The 19,895-nt window shown below is 44.5% G+C and overlaps 1 protein-coding gene across 4 annotated transcripts in view; it reads left to right on the forward strand.

Moving 5' to 3' along the window:
• The first annotated feature begins 13,123 nt into the window (after positions 1-13,123).
• Positions 13,124-19,895, forward strand: part of UBE2H (ubiquitin conjugating enzyme E2 H) — a 109,118-nt gene continuing 102,346 nt past the window's right edge. The window contains exon 1 of one of the 4 annotated variants that reach the window (XM_025471632.3): positions 13,124-13,635. In XM_025471632.3, coding sequence (XP_025327417.1) covers positions 13,583-13,635 — 53 coding nt within the window. In that variant the 5' untranslated portion in view covers positions 13,124-13,582. Of the gene's footprint in view, positions 13,636-13,984; positions 14,126-19,895 lie in introns of those variants that run through there. The other 3 variants (XM_025471631.3, XM_025471629.3, XM_025471630.3) reach the window with 3 other exon arrangements.

A 19,895-nucleotide genomic window follows, 5' to 3' on the forward strand; every position in this document is an offset into this window, starting at 1 on the left:
ATATCTTAAAATTTGCTCTCTTAAAATGTACAATTCCACAGTTTAAGAATATCCACAGGGTTGTACAATTTGCAGCACAATGAATTTTAGAACATCATTACCCCCAAAGGAAATCTCATCACCTATTAGCAGTCACTTCCCATTTCCCCCTGGCCTAGCCCAGGAAACTTTCTGTCTATAAATGTTCAGGACATTTCAGATAAGGGGACTCAGACAATATGTGGCACAGTGTGACTGGCTTCTTTCACTTAGCCTGTATTCAGGGTTCATCCATGTTGCTGTATGTGTTAAAATCTCATTCCTTTTCATGGCTGATTAATATTTCATTGTATGGATATAGCACATTCATTTTTCCATCCATCAGGTAATGGACATTTGGGTTGTTTCAACTTTTTGGCTACTATGAACAAGACTCATATGAACATGCATGTACAAGTTTTATGTTTTCATTTCTCTTGGATACATAGCTAGGAATAGAACTGCTGTGTCATACATTAACTGTATGTTTAACATTTTGAGGAACTGCCAGACTGTTTTCCAAAGTGGCTGCACCATTTACTTTCCCACCAGCTACGAAGGAGGATTCTAATTTCTACATATCCTCATCAATCCTTATTGTCTGTCTTTTTTTTTTTTTTTTTTTAAGATTTATATATTTATTCGAGAGAGGTAGAGACATAGGCAGAGGGAGAAGCGGGCTCCTCAAAGGGAGCCTGATGCGGGACTAGATCCCGAATCCCAGGATCACGACCTGAGCTGAAGGCAGACGCTCAACCGCTGAGCCACTCAGGTGTCCCTTGTCTTTTTTATTACAGCCAACCTAATAGGTGAGAAGGGATAGGTACCTCAGTATGACTTTGATGAGCATTTCCCTTATGTCAAGTGATGTGCATCTTCTCATGTACTTCTTGGCCATGAAGAAGTTTCTACTCAGATCCTTTGCCCATTTTAAAGATTGGGTTATTTGTCTCTTTGTTGTTGAATTGTAAGAATTCTTTACATATCCTGAATAGTAGAACCATGTCAGCCATATGTTTGCAAATACCTTCTGCATTGTGTGGCTTGTCTTTTCACTTTCTTGATGTGTTCTTTCAAGTACAAAACTTTTGAATCTAAAAAAAATTTTTTTGGGCTCAGCAGTTTAGCGTCACCTCTCTGTCTCTCATGAATAAATAAATAAAATCTTTAAAAATATATTTTTAACTTTTCAATTTTTAAAAGATTTCTTTAATTTATTTATTTATGATAGTCACACACAGAGAGAGAGAGAGAGAGAGAGGCAGAGACATAGGCAGAGGGAGAAGCAGGCCCCATGCACCAGGAGCCCAACATGGGATTTGATCCCGGGTCTCCAGGATCACGCCCTGGGCCAAAGGCAGGCGCTAAACCGCTGCGCCACCCAGGGATCCCAGAAGATTTACTTATTTCAGAGAGAGAGAAAGAGAGCCCTAGCGAGAGTAGCAGAGGGAGACGGAGAGGAAAAATCTCAAGCCGACTGTGTAGAGTGAAGAGTCTGATGTGGGGCTCTATCTCATGACCATGAGATCACAACCTGAGCCAAGAGTTGGACGCTCAACAGACTATACTACCCAGGTACCTATAAACTTTTTTTTTTTTTTTTTTTTTATTTATTCATAGAGACAGAGAGAGAGTCAGAAACACAGGCAGAGGGAGAAGCAGGCTCTATGCAGGGAGCCGTGGGACTCGATCCAGGGTCTTCAGGATCACGCCCTGGGCTGCAGGCGGCGCTAAACCGCTGCGCCACTGGGGCTGCCCCACCTGTAAACTTTTCGATTTTAAAAAAATATGTATAAAAAAAATAATTAAAAAATAAAAAATATGTATCTGATGCATATCGTTGTATTACTTTATGTGTACATATATCAAGGTATACTTTCTTGAGACATAATTGACATATACCATTATATTAATTTCAGATGTATTGCATAGTGATTTGATATATGTACAAACTGCAAAATGGTCATTTTTAACCAAGGAAAATGTGATTGAATCACAACAATCATGGTACAGTGTGGTTCTTTTCAAGATTTATCTTTTTAAATTTTTTTTAAAAATATTTTATTTATTTATTCATGAAAGAGAGAGAGAGAGGCACAGAGACACAGGCAGAGGGAGAAGCAGGCTCCATGCAGGGAGCCCGACGTGGGACTCCATCCCCGGTCTCCAGGATCACGCCCTGGGCTGAAGGTGGCACTAAACCGCTGAGCCACCCAGGGATCCCAAGATTTATTTATTTTAGAGAGAGAGGGAGAGCACATGTGAGTGGGGGGAAGGGCATAAGGAGAGGGAGAGAATCTCCAGCAGACTCCCCACTGAGTGTGGGCCCAACAGGGGGCCAACAGGGGGCTGGATCCCACAACACTGAGTTCATGACCTGAGCTGAAATTTAGAGTTGGACACCACCAACTGAGCCACCCAGACACCCCAATCATGGTAGAGTTTGGTAACAATCCTCTCTCCTTCCCCTGCCTGCCATCACGGGCCAGTCAGCTGAGGGCACATTTCCTTGACCCTCTGCCCTGTGACCACTGGCCAGGGCAGCCCATATGCCCTGAGGGGAACCTAATTGCCTCTTGAGACATTGGGAGAAGCCAAAGAAGACAAATCTAGGGAGGAAAAGGGACCAGGAGTCCAGGTTTCTTTTCTTTCTTCATCTTTGGTCAGCTGTGCAAATTCATACATCTCACTTTCCCTCAGTGCAACTCCACTTCTCCACCAGCAAAAGTAGCAAAAGATACCTGGCAAGCATTGAGAGCAGTAAGAATTTGGTTAAGGGGCACCTGGGTGGCTCAGTGATTGAGCATTTGCCTTTGGTTCAGGGCCAGATCCCAGATCCTGGGATCAAGTCCCACATCGGGCTCCCTGCATGGAGCCTGCTTCTCTCTCTGTCTGTGTCTCTGCCTGTCTCTGTGTCTCTCATGAATAAATAAAAAAATCTTACAAAAAAATTTTTTTTAAGTTCCTGATTCACTATAAACTATCAAAATAGTAACCTTCCAGTATTAGCCAGTCCTTATCCCCCCACCCCCTATAAGTCTCTCAGAGATAAGCAGATGAACTCCTCAGGTGTCTGTGACAGCTGGGATTGGAATTCAGAACCCCAGATTTTGAAGCCATTTCCCTCAGGGCCAGTGCCTCCCCATCCCTTCCCAGAGAGCCAGATTGGAGTGGTGGGGGTGGAAACCCTGACTCCATACATTCTGTCTTTTATTTTTTATTTTATTTTTTAATTGTTTTTATTTATTTATGATAGTCATACAGAGAGAGAGAGAGAGAGAGAGAGGCAGAGACACAGGCAGAGGGAGAAGCAGGCTCCATGCACCGGGAGCCCCACGTGGGATTCGATCCCGGGTCTCCAGGATCGCGCCCTGGGCCAAAGGCAGGCACCAAACCGCTGCACCACCCAAGGATCCCACATTCTGCCTTTTAAATGCAAATGTCTGTTTTAGGCACAGAAAATACAAAGATGAACAAGACAGTTCCTGTTTCCTGCATGGAGTGAAGTAGGAAACCTGGACCTGAAATTAATAGTTGCTCCAACTACATGACACTCCAAACTAGAAGTGCTGTGTACACTTGGAACCTGGCAAGGACACCCTTGACTCCAGGAGATGGTCTCAGATGGGCAGCTGTGTTTGCCCTTGATCTGCATGAGCTCAACAGGCTGGGGCAAAGGGCTAGTCCTGCATCCAGTGGGACAACACGAGACTCTCTGTATCGTAGCACCTTTAGCGGAAAGAAAAGTCGAGGTTCTTCTCAGTCAACAGACTAGAAGATAAAAGGCCATTCCACCAAAGCAGGTGAAGCTTCCATTTCTCCAGTCCTCCACACCTCGGCAAGTTCAAAGGGAAGGAGAGTCTGGAGAGGGGATGGGAGAGGAGGAAAGAGGATGTTTGGTCAACCTCTGTTCCTGTGGTAATCTGGAGCAACAAGGAAAAACAGGACTGGTTTGTTTTTTGTTTTTTACGTAACATCTTTATTCACTTTTTAGATTTTATTTATTTATTGAGAGAGAGGGAGAGCATGCCTGTGAGCAGGGGGAGGGGCAGAGGAAGAGGGAGAGAATCCCAAGTGGACTCCATGCCCAGGGCAGAGCCTATGCGGGGCTCCGTCCCACAACCCTGAGATCATGTCCTGAGCCAAGATCAAGAGTCAGATGCTTAACTGACCGAGCCATCCAGGCGCCCCTTAATAATACCTTTATCGAGTTAATTCACATACCATACAATTCACTCAAAGTGTATAATTTAATGGTTTTCAGTATAGTCACAGAGCTGTGCAATCATTACCACAATCAATTTTAGAACATTTTCCTCAACTCAAAAAGAAATGCTTGCACCCCTTAGCAGTCACCCTCTGTTCTTCCTATTTTCTCCAGCCCTAGGCAATTATCAATGTATTTTCTTTTTCTACAGATAGGCCTATTCTGGACATTTGGCATAAAAAGAATCATACAATATGTGGTGCTTTGTGACTGGCTTCTCTTTGCAAAATATCTTCAAGGCTCATCCATGGCACAGGGTGTAGCAGTGTTCCATTTTGTTTTAGGGCCAAATAATATTCCATTGTATGGACAGACCACATTTTGTTTATCCATTTATCAGCTGATGGACATTTGGGTTGTTTTCACTTCTTGGTATCATGAATAACGCTGCTTATAAACATTTACATACAAGTTTTTGTATTGAGGAGTAGGACTTTTCAGTTAGTCATGATCAACCATTTATTAACTGCCTATTGTATACACAGCACAGAGATGGGAGTAGGGATGAGGGAGGGGATATAAGACGACCAAGACCCAAAAGAACTGTAAATGTAAAGTATAATTCCCTGCTGTCCTCTGACCAGACTAAAGAGATATAAAACCAAAATAGTTATATAAATCTTTGAGGGATCTAACTCAAAAAAGAATTGGCATAGAGGGTCAGCCCGGGTGGCTCAGTGGTTTAGTGCTGTCTTTGGCCTAGGGCGTGATCCTGGAGTCCTGGGATTGAGCCCCACGTCGGGCTCCCTGCATGGAGCCTGCTTCTCCCTTTGCCTGTGTTTCTGCCTCTCTCTCCCTCTCTCTCTCTGTGTGTCTCTCCTGAATAAATAAATAAAATCTTAAAAAAAAAAAAAAAAGAATTGGCATAGAGGATACAGTTAAGAACATCTGATTATCAGATGGCCATTCCCCCTGTCATGTGAAGCATTTCATAATGTATATAACTGTTGGATCACTGTGCTGCATACTTGAAACTGATGTAATACTGTTTGTCAACTATACTTCAATAAAAAAAGATTTTTAAAAATCTGATTATGGATTGGAAGTTAGATGATATTAGGGAATCATTGCTTATCTTCTTTTTCTTTAAGATTTATTTATTTATTTATTTATTTATGAGAGAGAGAGAGAGAGAGAGAGAGAGAGGCAGAGATACAGGAGGAAGGAGAAGCAGGCTCCATGCCAGGAGCCCGACGTGGGACTCGATCCTGGGACTCCAGGATCGCACCCTGGGCCAAAGGCAAGCACCAAACCGCTGAGCCACCCAGGGATCCCCCATTGCTTATCTTCTTATGTGTGATAACGATATGGTTATCAAGAAAAAGGTCCTTATTTGTAGGGCATGCACGTTGAAGTATATAGGGCTGAAGTGTCAGTGTCTGAAGGTTATTTTCAGAAGATTTAGCAAAAAAAAAAAGTAGTCACATTTCATACACACATGCCTGTAGGCAGATAAAGCAAATATAGCAAAATGTTAATTAACAGTTGTTAAATCTGGATGGTGGGTATTTGGGTGATCATTATATTATTCCCTCTAATTTTTAGCATATTTGAACATTTCCAAAATAAAAATCTAAAAAGATGACCAAAAAACTAAAGCAAGGTAAGGAGACAAAAGTTAGGGGTGTACCTTCTTTGAAGACAGGCCATATGAATGAAGACCTCTGTGTGGAAAGGGGGGAGTTGGCCCTGCGATGTAGGAGAAGTGCATTCCAGGAGGTGGCAATAGTCAGGTCAGAGGCCTTGAAGTGGAAATGAGCTTGGTGTGTCCAGGAATACAAGCAACTAGAATGTCTGAGCAGCTATGGGGGAGGTATGGAATGAGGTTGAGAATGTAGTTTAAACTTAGATTACACAGTGTCACAGAGGCCACAGCATTGAGATTTTATTCTGAGTTTAAGGATGATCCAATAAAGGGCTGTGAGTGGGGAAGGACTTGAGCTGAATTATATTTTAAAACACCCATCTGGGGGGTGCCCGATGGCTCAGTTGGTTAAGTGTCTGTTTTTGGCTTGGTATGATACCAGGGTCCTGGGATTAAGCCCCAAATTGGGCTCTCTGCTCAGTGGGAAGCCTGCTCCTCCCTATCTGTCTCCTTCTGCCTGTCTCCCTGCTTGTGCTCTCTCTCTCTCTGTCATTCAAATAAATAAAGTCCTAAAAAACAAAAACAGAAAACAACCATCTGTCTGGCTCCTGGGTAGAGAATAGGTAGTGACATGAGGCTGAGGGTCATGGGGGGTAAGAGTGGCCAATAGATGGATTGATTGCAGAGAAGGTGGTACCTCAGATGAGGTGATGGATACAGGGAGAAGGGGTTGGGTTTTACAGATGCTTTGAAGTCAGCCCTCATGGAGTTTGCTGATGGACTCATTCCTCTGAGAGGTGAAGAACAGACAGTCAAGGGAGACTCTAACGACAGTCAGCAATGGGCTGAATGGTAGTGCCAGCTGCTGAAATGGGGAACACTGGAAATTTTTATCTTTCAGAAGAACATTAATTTGGTGTAGAATGACCTGGAAGTCTTCCTCATTACAAAGGAGGTGGAGGGATCCCTGGGTGGCGCAGCGGTTTGGCGCCTGCCTTTGGCCCAGGGCGCGATCCTGGAGACCCGGGATCGAATCCCACATCGGGCTCCCGGTGCATGGAGCCTGCTTCTCCCTCTGACTGTGTCTCTGCCTCTCTCTCTCTCTGTGACTATCATAAATAAATAAAAATTAAAAAAAAAAAAAAAACAAAGGAGGTGGAATTTGGGTTGGGCCTTCAAAGTAATGAGTTCATCGATGTCAACAAATTACATTTTTATTTGAATTAACAAACAGGGTGGCACAGCAGACTGTAAATAGCATGGGCTTTGAAGTTGAGGACCTGGATTTGAATTCTGATGCTGCCATTTACTGGCTATGTGACATCAGGCAAATTACTTAACTTCCTTGAGCCTGAGGTTTTTTATCTGTAAAATAGGCAAATAGCATCAGTCCTGCCAGGTGGTTAGGTTGTAAGTAACATATCTTGGCACAGTGCCTGGCACAGAGTAGGTTTCCTGCCACTCTTCAGAGACCATTAGGAAGAGCTAACTTTGTGGGGTGTCTGGGTGGCTCAGTCAGTCAAGCATCTGCCTTAGGCTCAAGTCATGATCCTGGGGTCCTGGGATCGAGCCTCGTATAGGGATCCCTGCTCAACAAGGAGTCTGCTGCTCCTTCTCCCTCTGCCCCTCCTTGCCACCCATTTTTTTCTCTCTCTCTTTCTCAAATAAATAAAAACTTAAAAAAAAAAAAAAAAACGGAAGAACGTTGTGAGCTCACAAGGGACTGCTTTAAGCTAATATTTTGTTGCCTTTTCAGTGTTTCAGCCATGTGTTTAGATTAGAAGAGTGGCAAATGCAAAGGCCCTGGGGTAGGAGCATGCTTGTATATTTGAGGGACAGCAAGAAGGCCATTGTGGCTAGACACAAGTGAGGGAAAAGGGGAGGGGCAGCTTCTGTAAGGCCTGGGAAGCCTGCTATGGCTTCGGCTTTGACATAGAGTGAAATGGGAGGTCTCTGAACAGTGAGGAGACATCTGATTTATGGTTTAAAAGGATCACTGGGCTTCTATATGAATGAATTTGGGAGTTGAAGAGAGGAGGACAGTTGGGAAATGTTTGTAGTAATGATGATGGCTCGGTAGAGATGATAAGAAAACGATTCTGGATATATTTCATAGATGTGCTAATAGTTTGGATGAAGGGTGTTAGAGAAAGAGAGATCAGGAATAGTAGCTTCAACTCTGCCGTGAGCAACTGGCAGGATGTATTAGGCTGAACCAAATGAAGTGGCCAATATTTGATTGTCCTTAACTTTAAAAACAGCAGTTTTTAGGGGCGCCCAGGTGGTTCCGTGGTTTAGCACCGCTTTCAGCCTGGGGCATGATCCTGGAGACCCGGGATGGAGTCCCACGTCGGGCTCCCTGCATGGAGCCTGCTTCTCCCTCTGCCTCTCTCTCTCTGTGTCTCATGAACAAATAAATAAAATCTTAAAAAAATAAAAACAGCAGTTTCTTATATTTCAATATCATAGCTGCCATTTACTGCCTGGGGAAAACTATAGGAGAAAGAGGTGGGGATGGTGCCAGAAGTGTATTTTGGGACACGAGGAGACATCAAAGAGGCAACATACAGTCTGTATCTGGGCAAGGCTGTAACCAGAAATGTGCATGGGGGAGTCAGAGTACTCATGGCAATTGAAGTGGAGACTGGATGAAGTCATCCAGGGATGAAATGTAGCTAAAGAAGAACAGAGACCCGAGGGCCGAGTCTGGAGCCTCCAGCATTTCCAGATCAGGGAGGGAAGGAAGCAGCAAAAGCACAGGAGGCTACAGCTGGTAGCTGGCCCAGGTGAGCTCACTCCAGATGGACGAGTAAATAATTTCCAATCTTTCTCCCTCCTTGAGCCTGGGCATCAGGGTGTGTGTGTGTTGGTGTATGTGTATGGGGTGTGGGTGGGGATGGGGTTGGTGATATGCAGCATCTATTCTATTTGATCTAGGCAAGGGTAGTGCTGGTACTATCACCCCATTTTACAGAGGAGTAAACCGAAGCAGAAAGGTTAGGTTACTTGCCCAGATGATATCAGTAATAGGCAGCAGACCTGGGGCTGGAAGGGGTTGTCTGTCTCTAAGTTCCACGTTCTCTCTGAATCACGCCGCTTTAGGGGGATAGCTGTTTGTCCAAGGAGCCTGTTGCCACAGGTAGCAAGTAAAACAAACCATGGTGATGATAGCGCAGGAGATGAAATCTTCCTATCCTCGCTGCTGTCTGACCTGCGTGTTCCTGAGCTCCCCCTGACTGCGTCTGTGGGGACACATTGTAACAGGGTTACATGGAGATGGCTTGGAATGACTGCATTTCTAAGTAATGTCTACACCCAGTACGGGGCTTGAACCCACGATCCTGAGATTAAGAGAATAAGCCAGCCAGGCCCCCCCTGAAGTGATTTTTAAGCTTTTATTTCCACAGCAGCAAGGAAACTACTGATATTTTGCCTCCTAGAGGGGTCTGGATCTGTGATCTCAGACGCTGAGAGTGCCAGCTCAAAACGCACCTATTTCCCTATAGAAATGGTCAAATGGAATCAGGAAGCCTTATCTGAGGGATTTTCACATCTGGTGGGGATGGTGATAAATTCACTTTGACTTTAGAGCTCTTGTGTTAACAGGTAACTTCAGAGAGAGAGAGAGAGAGAGAGAGTAGCTTTTGGGCTTTTTGGGCCAGGGTATTCCACTCACTCCATCAAATGATGTCTTTCTCCAAGCATTATATTCTCTCCAAACTTGTTTGCCTTTGAGCTCCTGAGATCGGAGGCTCCTTGGTCAAGCTTGGCCCTGCCTTGGGGAGAGATAAACAGGCCCAAATACACTTCCCAGATTGCAACAGTAGTGAGTCAGGGTGGACAGCTGTTCCCTTGCGGCACCCTGGTTGTACCTGATAAGGAAAAACACGACTCATTCCAGCACATTGCCATCTGTGTGCACACATATAAACAGACATTCCCAGGCCCCAGTGTTGTCTTAAATTATTGACATACTGAATGGCCAAAACACTGGATAAAAAGGCAAGTGCAAACAACAATAAAAGGTGAGCACAAACTTACTTTGTTCAAGAGGAGCTCCAGGTTCTCGAAGCCAAAAATAAGTCCAACAAAGTCTGCCATTTGGCACCATTTTAGAGCCACCCTTTTGAACCTACCTGGTCAGGGGTAGGTTTAGGAGTCCTCCAAATCTCTGGAAAGATGAGGGGAAGGTTGTCATGGAGGAAAGAGGATGAAGTCAGAATAGAGGAAATGGGTTTATGAAGGAGCAAATGGCAAAATGCCCAGAGACAAAAGGTATGTCATTAAAAGGTGAGAACATACTTTACCACAAAGAGAAATAATTGACACTTAACATCTTTAAAAAACAAAACAAAACAAAAAAAACACAAAGAAACCACCTGAATGCATTTCTCCTTGAATGACAGAGAATGCATAAGGAGTGCGGCAAGTGGAGATTAATAATACAATAATACCACCACCAATAATATATTGCATCTTATAATCAACACTTCATGTTTCCTTTATGAAAAGCAATTTATAGTTTACAAGGGGCTTTCACATTCGTCCTTTCCATTTATCCCGTCAACCCACTCAAGTGGGTAGGACATTATGGACCACATTTTACAGATGAGAACACCAAGGCTCCAGGAGGATATATGCAATTAACTGAGGCATAATTAAGGGCTGGAGAAGGGCAGGTTTGTCCTGAGTAACCCAGAGCTAAGATACTTACTCTACAATAACTCTTCTCTAGGCGATTGCTTTTCAGTGACTTCTCAGAGGGCTTAATCTCCATTGCATTTTTAGGTAGAGCAGCCCCACCTTCTCCAGTCTTATCTGGAACAAGTTTCTCTAAACACCTCTCTGATTAAATTTTTGTTGAACTCTTAGATCACAGCAGGATAGCATCCGTAAAAATTAAAGCCCACCAGGGCTAATTTCTAGATCCACCCCATGCCCTTCTTTCTCAAGAGTCCCATCCTTGACCTGTTCTCTCTGCTCTGGAAACAATAACTTTGGGTCCCCTGAGCCTGCCACCTCATTCTCAGGTGGGGAGGAAGCGTCCTTATTTGCATAGGATATTATAGAAGCATGGGACTCACTGGAGGGGTTAGGCAAGTGTTTTGATAGCACTGATGGAATCTTCAAACAATGGTTCTCAAACTTTGGCCTGCATCAGAATCATCTGGGGAACTTGTTAAAGACACGGACGTCCGGGATCCCTGGGTGGCGCAGCGGTTTGGCGCCTGCCTTTGGCCCAGGGCGCGATCCTGGAGACCCGGAATCGAATCCCACATCGGGCTCCCGGTGCATGGAGCCTGCTTCTCCCTCTGCCTGTGTCTCTGCCTCTCTCTCTCTCTGTGACTATCATAAATAAATTTAAAAAATTAAAAAAAAAAAAGACACGGACGTCCAAGCCTCACCCCGGACCTTCTGAATCAAAATCCCTAGTAGTGGGGCCTGGACATTTGAGAGCCTAACGAGCTCCCCAGGTGATTCTGAAGTACACCAAAGGTTGACAACCACTCTCAGCACATGAGTGGGGGCTACTCAGGTGAAGGAGAGGGAGGAGCAATGTTGGGAGGGGAGGTAGTAGCAACAGGAGCCTGGAGAGCCTAGAGGAGACAGTCGGGAACAATTTTCTGCTCCATCTTTATTTCCCTTTAACAAACTGGTCACATAAAGGGGGTCAGAAATCTCAGACAGGTCCTCCTTCTGATGGAATTGCTATGTGCAGTAGGAAAGACCAACGTACCCCTTTTAGAAGCAGTTAAAATAGCCTGTCTTTTTCAGAAAGTGAAGTAGAGGTTATCAGAGACTTGGTGGGATGGGGGTGGAGGCAGGGAGCAGAGAATGAATGAGGAATTCTTGTCTAATGGTATGGCGTTTCTGCTTGGGATGATGAAGTTCTGGAAATGGAGAGTAGTGATGGTTGTAGAACATTGGTGAATGTATTTAATACACTGAATTGTGCACCTTAAAATGGCTGAAGTGGCAAAATTTATGTTATGTATATTAATCACATACACAAATTACTAGTCCTTTGGAAGAATGGGATGATAGGAATGAAGAATGCTCAACATTAGTTGATTGCTGCTGCCCTAGGTGTGTGTGTGCGTGTATGTTTGTGTCTATGGGAGGTTGTAGAAGGGGACCCATCTCACAGCACGTGGTCTGACAAAGTACAAGTATACTCATAGGAACAAGAGAATAGATAAAAATTTTGAAAATAGAGTCAATGGCAGCAAAAAATGTGATATAAACCTCAGGAGATGCCTAGATCACTCTTTTCTGCCCCTTTTGCCTTGTTGACTGGTGGGTCCCATACCACTTCTTATGGAGTGCTTTGTAGAGCAGTGACTCTCAAACTTCACTGCACATAGGAACCACCTGGGGACCTTGTTAAACTGCAAATTCTAATGCAGTAGGTCTGAGGTGAAGCTCTAGCCTGCATTTCTAACAAGTTCCCAGGTGAGGCTGATGCTCTAGATCTGCAGACCATATTGGGAAGGCTGTGTAAATTTAAAGTCTTTCTTAGTTCACCATGATATCCTCATGCCCAGTGGAGTGATTCACACACAGTAGGTGCTCAATAACTATTTATGAACGAATGATGGAATATACAGGGTTGGTACAGGAGTGTGGAAGGCAGAACAATCTTTGTCCTTCGAACTACAGCATACTTGGGGTGTTTCTGCGTCTACCAGTCATTCACTTTGTGAAATTACCTCATACTCTGTGGGGTAAGGATGCTAGTACCAAATTATTTCCGGTCTTGCCAACTAGCTGCCTCAAGGTTAATCCTTGAAATTGTGGCCCTCTCTACAAGGAGGGTAATGAACCCTGGTTTGCAAGTTCTGAGGAAGCCTCGCTGTAGTCTACAATCGCTGCAAACAGATTCCTTCCATCCAAGGAGGGAGCAGGGTGCAGGGGACCTGCTAGTGTGGGAATTTCCAGATTTTGGTGCCTATCCTAGTAATTGCCACCTCAAATCAAATAAACAGCCTTTCTAACAGTGTATATGAGAAGGAGGTTCACTACCCTAAAACACACAAATGTAATAATATTGCCATTCTTTACTATTATCATTTATGATGATGATAACGACACTGGCAGTTGAGCGATTAAATGTGGGGGTGGGGGGAGTTGGGGGAGGGGGCACTGGGCTGGGAGGGCAAGAGAAAGAAGAACTACATCTCCCAGAACCACCCGGGAGAGTCCACGCCGCGGCGGCGGCGCCCCACCCCTTTCGCCAGCCGGGCCCGCCCCGCCGATGACGTCACAGAGGTGACGTCACGGCGCCCAGAGCGAGGCTGGGGTAGAGAGGCCGACTGAGCAGGAGTCGTCCGCTTGTCGTGGAGGCTGCTAGGGAGCCGGCGAGAGGGTGAGCGGGCGAGCAGGCGAGCAGGCGAGCGAGCTAGAGCAGGCAGCAGGGAGCGACGCGCGGCGCAGAGTAGCGCCGGGGCCGGGCCGCGGAGGAACCCACAGCCGGAGAGGGGCAGCCCGAGCCGGGCGCCGCGGGGTCCCCACCCCCACCCGGCCGGACAGTGCCCGGTGTTCCCCCGTGCGGGGGGCGGCGGCGGCGGCGGCGGCGGCTGACGGGACCCGACAGGACCGCGGGGGTGTTGCCACCTCCACCGAGGAGCCGGGGCCCGGGGCCCGTGATAGACGGGCCGAGGAAAGGAGAGAGGCGGCGGCGGCGCAGGCGACGGGGAGGCAGCGGCGACACCATGTCATCCCCCAGTCCGGGCAAGAGGCGGATGGACACGGACGTGGTCAAGCTGTATCCTTCGTGGAGGGGGGATTCGGGCTGTCAAGGGGGGGCGGTGTGGGGATGCCCCGGGCACCCCCTGAAACCCAGGCAGGGGCCTTGGGGCACTCCAGGCCACTGTCCGAGGCTCCCTTCCTCTCCTCCCTCCCCCCCACCCCCGTGCCTACGGCGGCTCCTTGGCACCTCCCAGGAGCCAGGAGCCAGGAGCCTTTTCAGCTCCCCCTTTATCTGCAGCACCCCGAAATGTGCGTTGTTCCTCGCTCTTCTGCACCCCCCTTGCCCGTGACTTTCCTCCACGACATTTGGGTTCCCGAGACGGCCTTTTTTTTTTTTTTTTTTTTTTTTGCAGGACCATCCACCTCTCTTGACCACCGTGCCCACCTCGGGGTCTCTCCTGTTTGCTCGCTCTGGATTTAGGGACTCGTGATAGAAATCCCCGAGAGTGAAGCCTTTCTTCCTTTCTTGAGATGCCTCTGTTCCCTCCTATGCTTCTTGAACTGGGGTAACTCAAGTGACCTCCTTTATCCCTAATTCCTTTCTATATTAGGAAGAGTAGTCTGCTCAGTGCCCCCTGTTGTAATAAAGAGCTGAGTGTTTTAAATCAGGGACCCCGGTTAAGCTTTCTGGTCCCTCGAAGAACCTCACCGTTTTTCTTTTCACTGACAAAGCCTGTCCCACCCATAGTTGGATGTGATGAGGACCCCCAGGCCCTCCAGCAAGCCACCCTCCATATTGTGGTTATGACAGCTGGGGGAGGGTGAGAAAGAGGATCTCCTTGACAAAATAGCCCCTGTATTAGCCACTCGAGCAAACTCCCTCTATGAGGGTAAGGTTCTTGTGGAATAACTGCCCTGATTTTACCAAGTGACACCCTTTATTTTCCTCCCTCCCCCCAACTTTATGTACTCTGGAGGTAGCAGTGGGAAAGCTGTAACTGATAAGGGCCCTTCAGGCAGTGGTTTTGGTTGGAGTCCAGACTGATTATTTCATGACCAGCTAGAGAAATTCGCGAGGGTTCCTGTGACAAATCGAGACAATTTTTGAGGGGTAATTTAGAGGGTTGGGGGGGGGGGTGAGGGGAGAGAGAGAGAGGAAATGAGCCCAGTGTTCTGAACAACTAATCCCTGGGGAGAAGGGGAACCGGGGATGGGGAGTGGTGGTGTGTGAAACGCAGTTAAAAAGTCCTGTCTCCTGCTTCTCTTTCTCCCTCACCCCCATCCCCCCACCATTTCCCCCGTTGCAGGGTTTTGTTTATATAACTCAAGTTGTTTGGCTAGATTCTTCAGGTGAATTCCTTCTTTCTTCCTTTTCTTACTGTCTTTGATTGGACGTTTTCCCTCTTTTCAGAGATTGATGATTATTGTCAACTCAGTTATGGAATTCTCTGAAGTTTTAAAAAAGTAGTTTTTGTATTTGGATTGGAAGTGGGGGATGGGAGGGAAGTTGCCTGGGCAAGAAAAAAATTTTTTTTTCATCTTTTCAGGAATAAGGTGTTTTTCTCTTCACTCAGGAAAACTTAGCTAGAAATTAGGAACATTAGATAGACTTCTAAGTTTTAGGGTTTGAAGTTTACAATTTTGGGGAGATGGGAGAGGAGATTACAGAGAGGAGCAAATAATATGTGTTCCAAATATGTGTCTAGGCACAAGTGAAATTGACTCTTTATGAGCTGTTTGTGACTGTGATTGAGTTTTGTAAATGTGTGAATGATCCCAGTAACGCTGGCTTTTCATATGGTTGCAGGAAAACTTGTAACTGTGGCTGTGTGTGCATTTTACACAAAGCAGTTTTGGGTTTTATTTTTGTTTAGAAACTAGGAAATGACATGGTGGCAGAATCTGAGTTATTTTTATCCTGAATTGAGAGTTACTGTCACACCTAATGCAAATTTCTACCTAATGTTTAATTGGGATGGAGGTGGAGAGAGAATTCCAGCTGTTTCTGATCAATGTCAGAGTCTCAAATTATATACATCTATATTTTTAGAAGATTGAGGATAAAGGGTGAGGCCTAACTTGACCTGATGCCTTTTCCATACAGTGCCTTTTGTTCATTTAGTAGTTGTGGCATCTAGAATGATTACCGCATTTAGGAGTCGGAGTGTGGGGGGTTGAGAGGGAGAGGAAAACAGACAAAGAACAGCAGGGTGTCTTTCTCTTTTTTCTTCCCCTAAGTGGCTTATTTCATAGCTTATTTTTAGTAGAAGATGAAGAAAGGCAAAGATGCATTGGCCTTCTGTTCTTTCCCCACCTTCCTCCTTTCTGACAAAAGAAAGCAGAGGCGCTTTAAAATCATAGATCTCTGAGATAGGAGGACAACAGACTTGGGACTTAAAAGCCAGAGGTTATCTTTGTTTCGTATTTGTTATTTTCTGGTCTAGCATAGTTTGGAAGTTAAAATTTTTGCATTTCCTTTTGTGTGTGCATGTGTGTTCTGGGGATGAGAGATTTTGTGGCCTCTTTTCTCTGCTGAATTAATGTTAGTAGGCCCAAATGGAGCCAATAATTTTTGAGCAGGGTATACTTAGCAAAAGATTTAAGGAAAATTTTTCCAGCCCATTAAAATTAGTACAATTGTGTGAAAGGGCCGGGGGTTGAAAATGAAAGATGGTAGAGAGGAAGTAGAGATGGTCTGAAGGAATGTACTTGCTTTTTGCCCCCTCAGTGCCCCTTGATGATTTCTTTGGTTTGGAGGCCGATAGCTGGTTTCATTGCAATCTCCTGTTTCAGCCCATTTTTGGATGTCTCCTGAGTGTAATTATGCCACCACGATTTATAGCTTGGCAGGGAACCTATATAGTAGGAAAGTAGCAGTGTGGGGGTAGGGAGAGAAGGGGATGTGTAACTAATTGGCCACTGCTTTCCACCAGCTCTCTAGGTTCTTTCAGAGACACTGTCTCTGGTTGTTGTTTGGAGTCGGTGATATTTCTTTTGTGACGGGTTGGTAGGAGGAGAGCTGACTCTCAAGTTATGCAGGGAGTGAGTGTTTTGCACCGATGCACTTAATAATCTGCTGGGCGATTATGTTCTGAAACTCTGACTCATTCATTGTTTCTGTTCTGATCCTTTGCTGAGGGTTGTGCAAACCTCTCCAGGAGCCTAGAGACTGATGTACTGACTTTTGGGCCCTGTAAGAATGTGTCCTAGTCAAAAAACTTAACAGCCCAAATCCTGTGGAATGGTCGTGGATAGTGTGGCCATTTGTTTGCAAAGTCAGGTAGATTGGTCATATACTGTGCTGTTCCCAGGCTGGCAAGCGTTGAGGTTTCCATCTCTGATTATTTAGATTGTCTGAGAACTGGGACTCTGGTGACCTTAAAGCGTGATTTGCCCTAAAGGAATATCGGTTTAAGTTCTCCCTGGTGGAGGAACAAACAGCTCAGATTACACGGGTTTCCTAGTTGGTGGGGGTTACTCGTCTCACCCTGTTGCACAGCCTGGTGATCCTTTTATCTGTGAACCAGTGGCCCCTGCTGAAGGCTGGAGCTGCTTGTTTTGGAAAAGCGTATGCAGGCAAAAGGCCTCAGGCACAGCTCCTTACAGCTCATTGGCTGCTCTGTTACTACCCGGAAAAGGAGGAGGGGTGGAGCTACCAAACAGCTGATGGAGTGTGTGACCAGAGTGTGTTTATATACAAAAGAAGTAGGGGCTGGGGAGGCCTTGTGAGTAGTGTTACAGGATCAAGTGTATTATCAAGGGGTAAAAAGACCAAAACATGATCTTTTAGGCTACAAGAAATAAATATTCAAAGTTAAATCAGAAAAATGAACCTGATAATAATGGAGACTTGGCATACACTGTATTTGTTATTGGTGAGATTTTGGAACTTACTTTATAATACTAAGTTTTCAAAGATTCCCTTTTTCAAAGGGAGTTGCTGTAACTTAAAATAGGATATGCTGCCACTTTAAATGTACTTATGTGACTCACGCAGGGATTCAAAAGTATGGTAGAAATGTCAGTTTTCCCTGCAAAAGCTTGAAGAATGCTAGAAAGGGGCAGTGACTTTTACTAAAGTCATTAACAGCATTAGTGAAATCCTACAGAATCGGGGTGTCTGCTTTAGAGTTGCAGAAGCTTTCGATAACAAGTTCATCCCCCTAAACATTTGAGCACCCTCTTTATGCCAGGCTTGGTGCTAGGTGCTGGGGGTTTAGTAGGGAAAAATTCAGTGTGGGTGGTCATGATGCTTATGTAACCGGTTAAACAATTAAAAAAAAAAATCAAAGTAGAAGCTGTTTATAGTAGGTCAACACTTTATGTATCAGCATTTTGAATAACTTGTATTTACTTTTAGAATTGACTTTTCAAGGAGTAGAAAGGTTAAAATGAATTTATGCTGTGGGATGTATAAGGATATGTATTTCTGGTATTTTAAAGATGTTAAAAATGGAAACAAAAACATTAAAATGCTTAGCTGTTTGTCTTTCACATCACTTTGGTATTTTGTTGTTAATCAGTAGTTATTCTATCCCTAAATCCGTAGTCTTTGTTACTCTTTAATTTGTGCTCAAAGTGTAGGCAATTCTGTAATCTTTTAACTAGCTCCAGTATCAGTTGAGAGAACCTCTGTTTTGCCTTTATTTCCTGTGGCCTCTGTTTTTGTGAGATGAAGAGGTGGAAGGTGGAACAGTTTAATGGTCTTCAAGCTAGAAGTTGAAGCTTTGGCAACTTCCAGTGTTCTGAATTTGTCTTCTCTGCCTAGATTTTGGTGACAAATATAACACACTGGTACTTATTTTTGTTAAGCAGGAACCTACATGAGTAAGCATTCACAGCTTCAGAACATCGGAGTCCTGCAGTGCAGTTCTAGTAAATTACACACAAACCTAAAAATTCCTCTTTTAGGAGGAAAAAAATCTTTTGCAAATGTGAGCCATAAAAGTCCCTTAACCCTGTTTGTGTGCATGTGTTAAAAAGAACCTGGATTTGTTAGTTTCCCAGTGCTGTACAATTTCCCTAGCACCTTGACCTGTGTTTAATATGTGTGTGAACACATGGATATATGTGTGTGTGTATATACACACAGATATATATGAAATTTAGTATCTTGTCACTCTTAATTTTTTTTTTTTTTTTTTTTTTATGATAGTCACACAGAGAGAGAGAGGCTGAGACACAGGCAGAGGGAGAAGCAGGCTCCATGCACCGGGAGCCTGACGTGGGATTCGATCCTGGGTCTCCAGGATCGCGCCCTGGGCCAAAGGCAGGCGCTAAACTGCTGCGCCACCCAGGGATCCCAGTATCTTGTCACTCTTAACAGATCTGATGATTCTAAGAGTCATTGCATCTTTTGGCATGCAATTCAGGCTTGTAAAGGTGCTTATGGTATAATAGCTTCTTTACTACTACTACTGATCCACAGTATACATTAAAATACTTTAATGAAAAAACTTAATTGGATTATGCAAGTAGTAAGATATTGAGGGAAGTATAGGTTACAAAAAGGGAAAGAAAACAGTCACCCATAATTCTGTCCTTTAAACAGTGGTTCCCAAACTTGAGTGTGATCTTAATTACCTGGAGGGTTTGTTAAATTAACCAGTTGCGGGGGGGTTCCAGCCCTGGAGTTGTCTGATTCAGTGGGTCTAGAGAACTTGCATTTCTAACAAGTTCCCAGATGATATTGATGCTGTTGGTTCAAGGATTACACTTTAAGAACCGTTATCCTCAAATATTGACCCTATACTATTTTTTTCTTACCAGTCATCTCTGCTCCCCTCTCCCCATATATTATTTTCAACCTGTTGATTATACTACTGTATGCGCCTTATTTTTGCTTACTACTTCTTGTGGCTTCTTTTCCCCCATGATTAAAAGTATGAAACATAATGAAGAGGTCATGTAATATGCCATTCCAGTCCTGTGCCATTGATTTAATTCTTTGCCATTTTTCTGTGATAAGATTGAAATTAACATCTTGTGCATAAGGCTTTTCTTGTATTTTTGGATTATTTCTGTTTTCTATTAGATCAAAGAAAACCATTTGCATTAAAATTATTTTTTCTATTTTCTTCTAGATCAAAGAAAGTAACCATTTGAATTAAAATATTTAATTAAAAATCTTGAGGCCCCACGCTCAGTGTGCTCTCATTTTGTTCTGTTGGGTTTTAGTTGGTGCAATTTCAGCAGTGAAGCAATCAACCTGTCATAGTGATGACAAATGAGTTCTGATCTCTTTGTTTTAAACTTTGTGTGTTTGAGAGAGAGAGAGAGAATGGTGATCCTTAAGGACACTTTTGTACTTCTCAAAGTGCCTACTGTGAGTTGGTA

This window comes from Canis lupus, chromosome 14, assembly GCF_003254725.2.
Source record: "Canis lupus dingo isolate Sandy chromosome 14, ASM325472v2, whole genome shotgun sequence".
Classification (NCBI taxonomy): domain Eukaryota; kingdom Metazoa; phylum Chordata; class Mammalia; order Carnivora; family Canidae; genus Canis; species Canis lupus.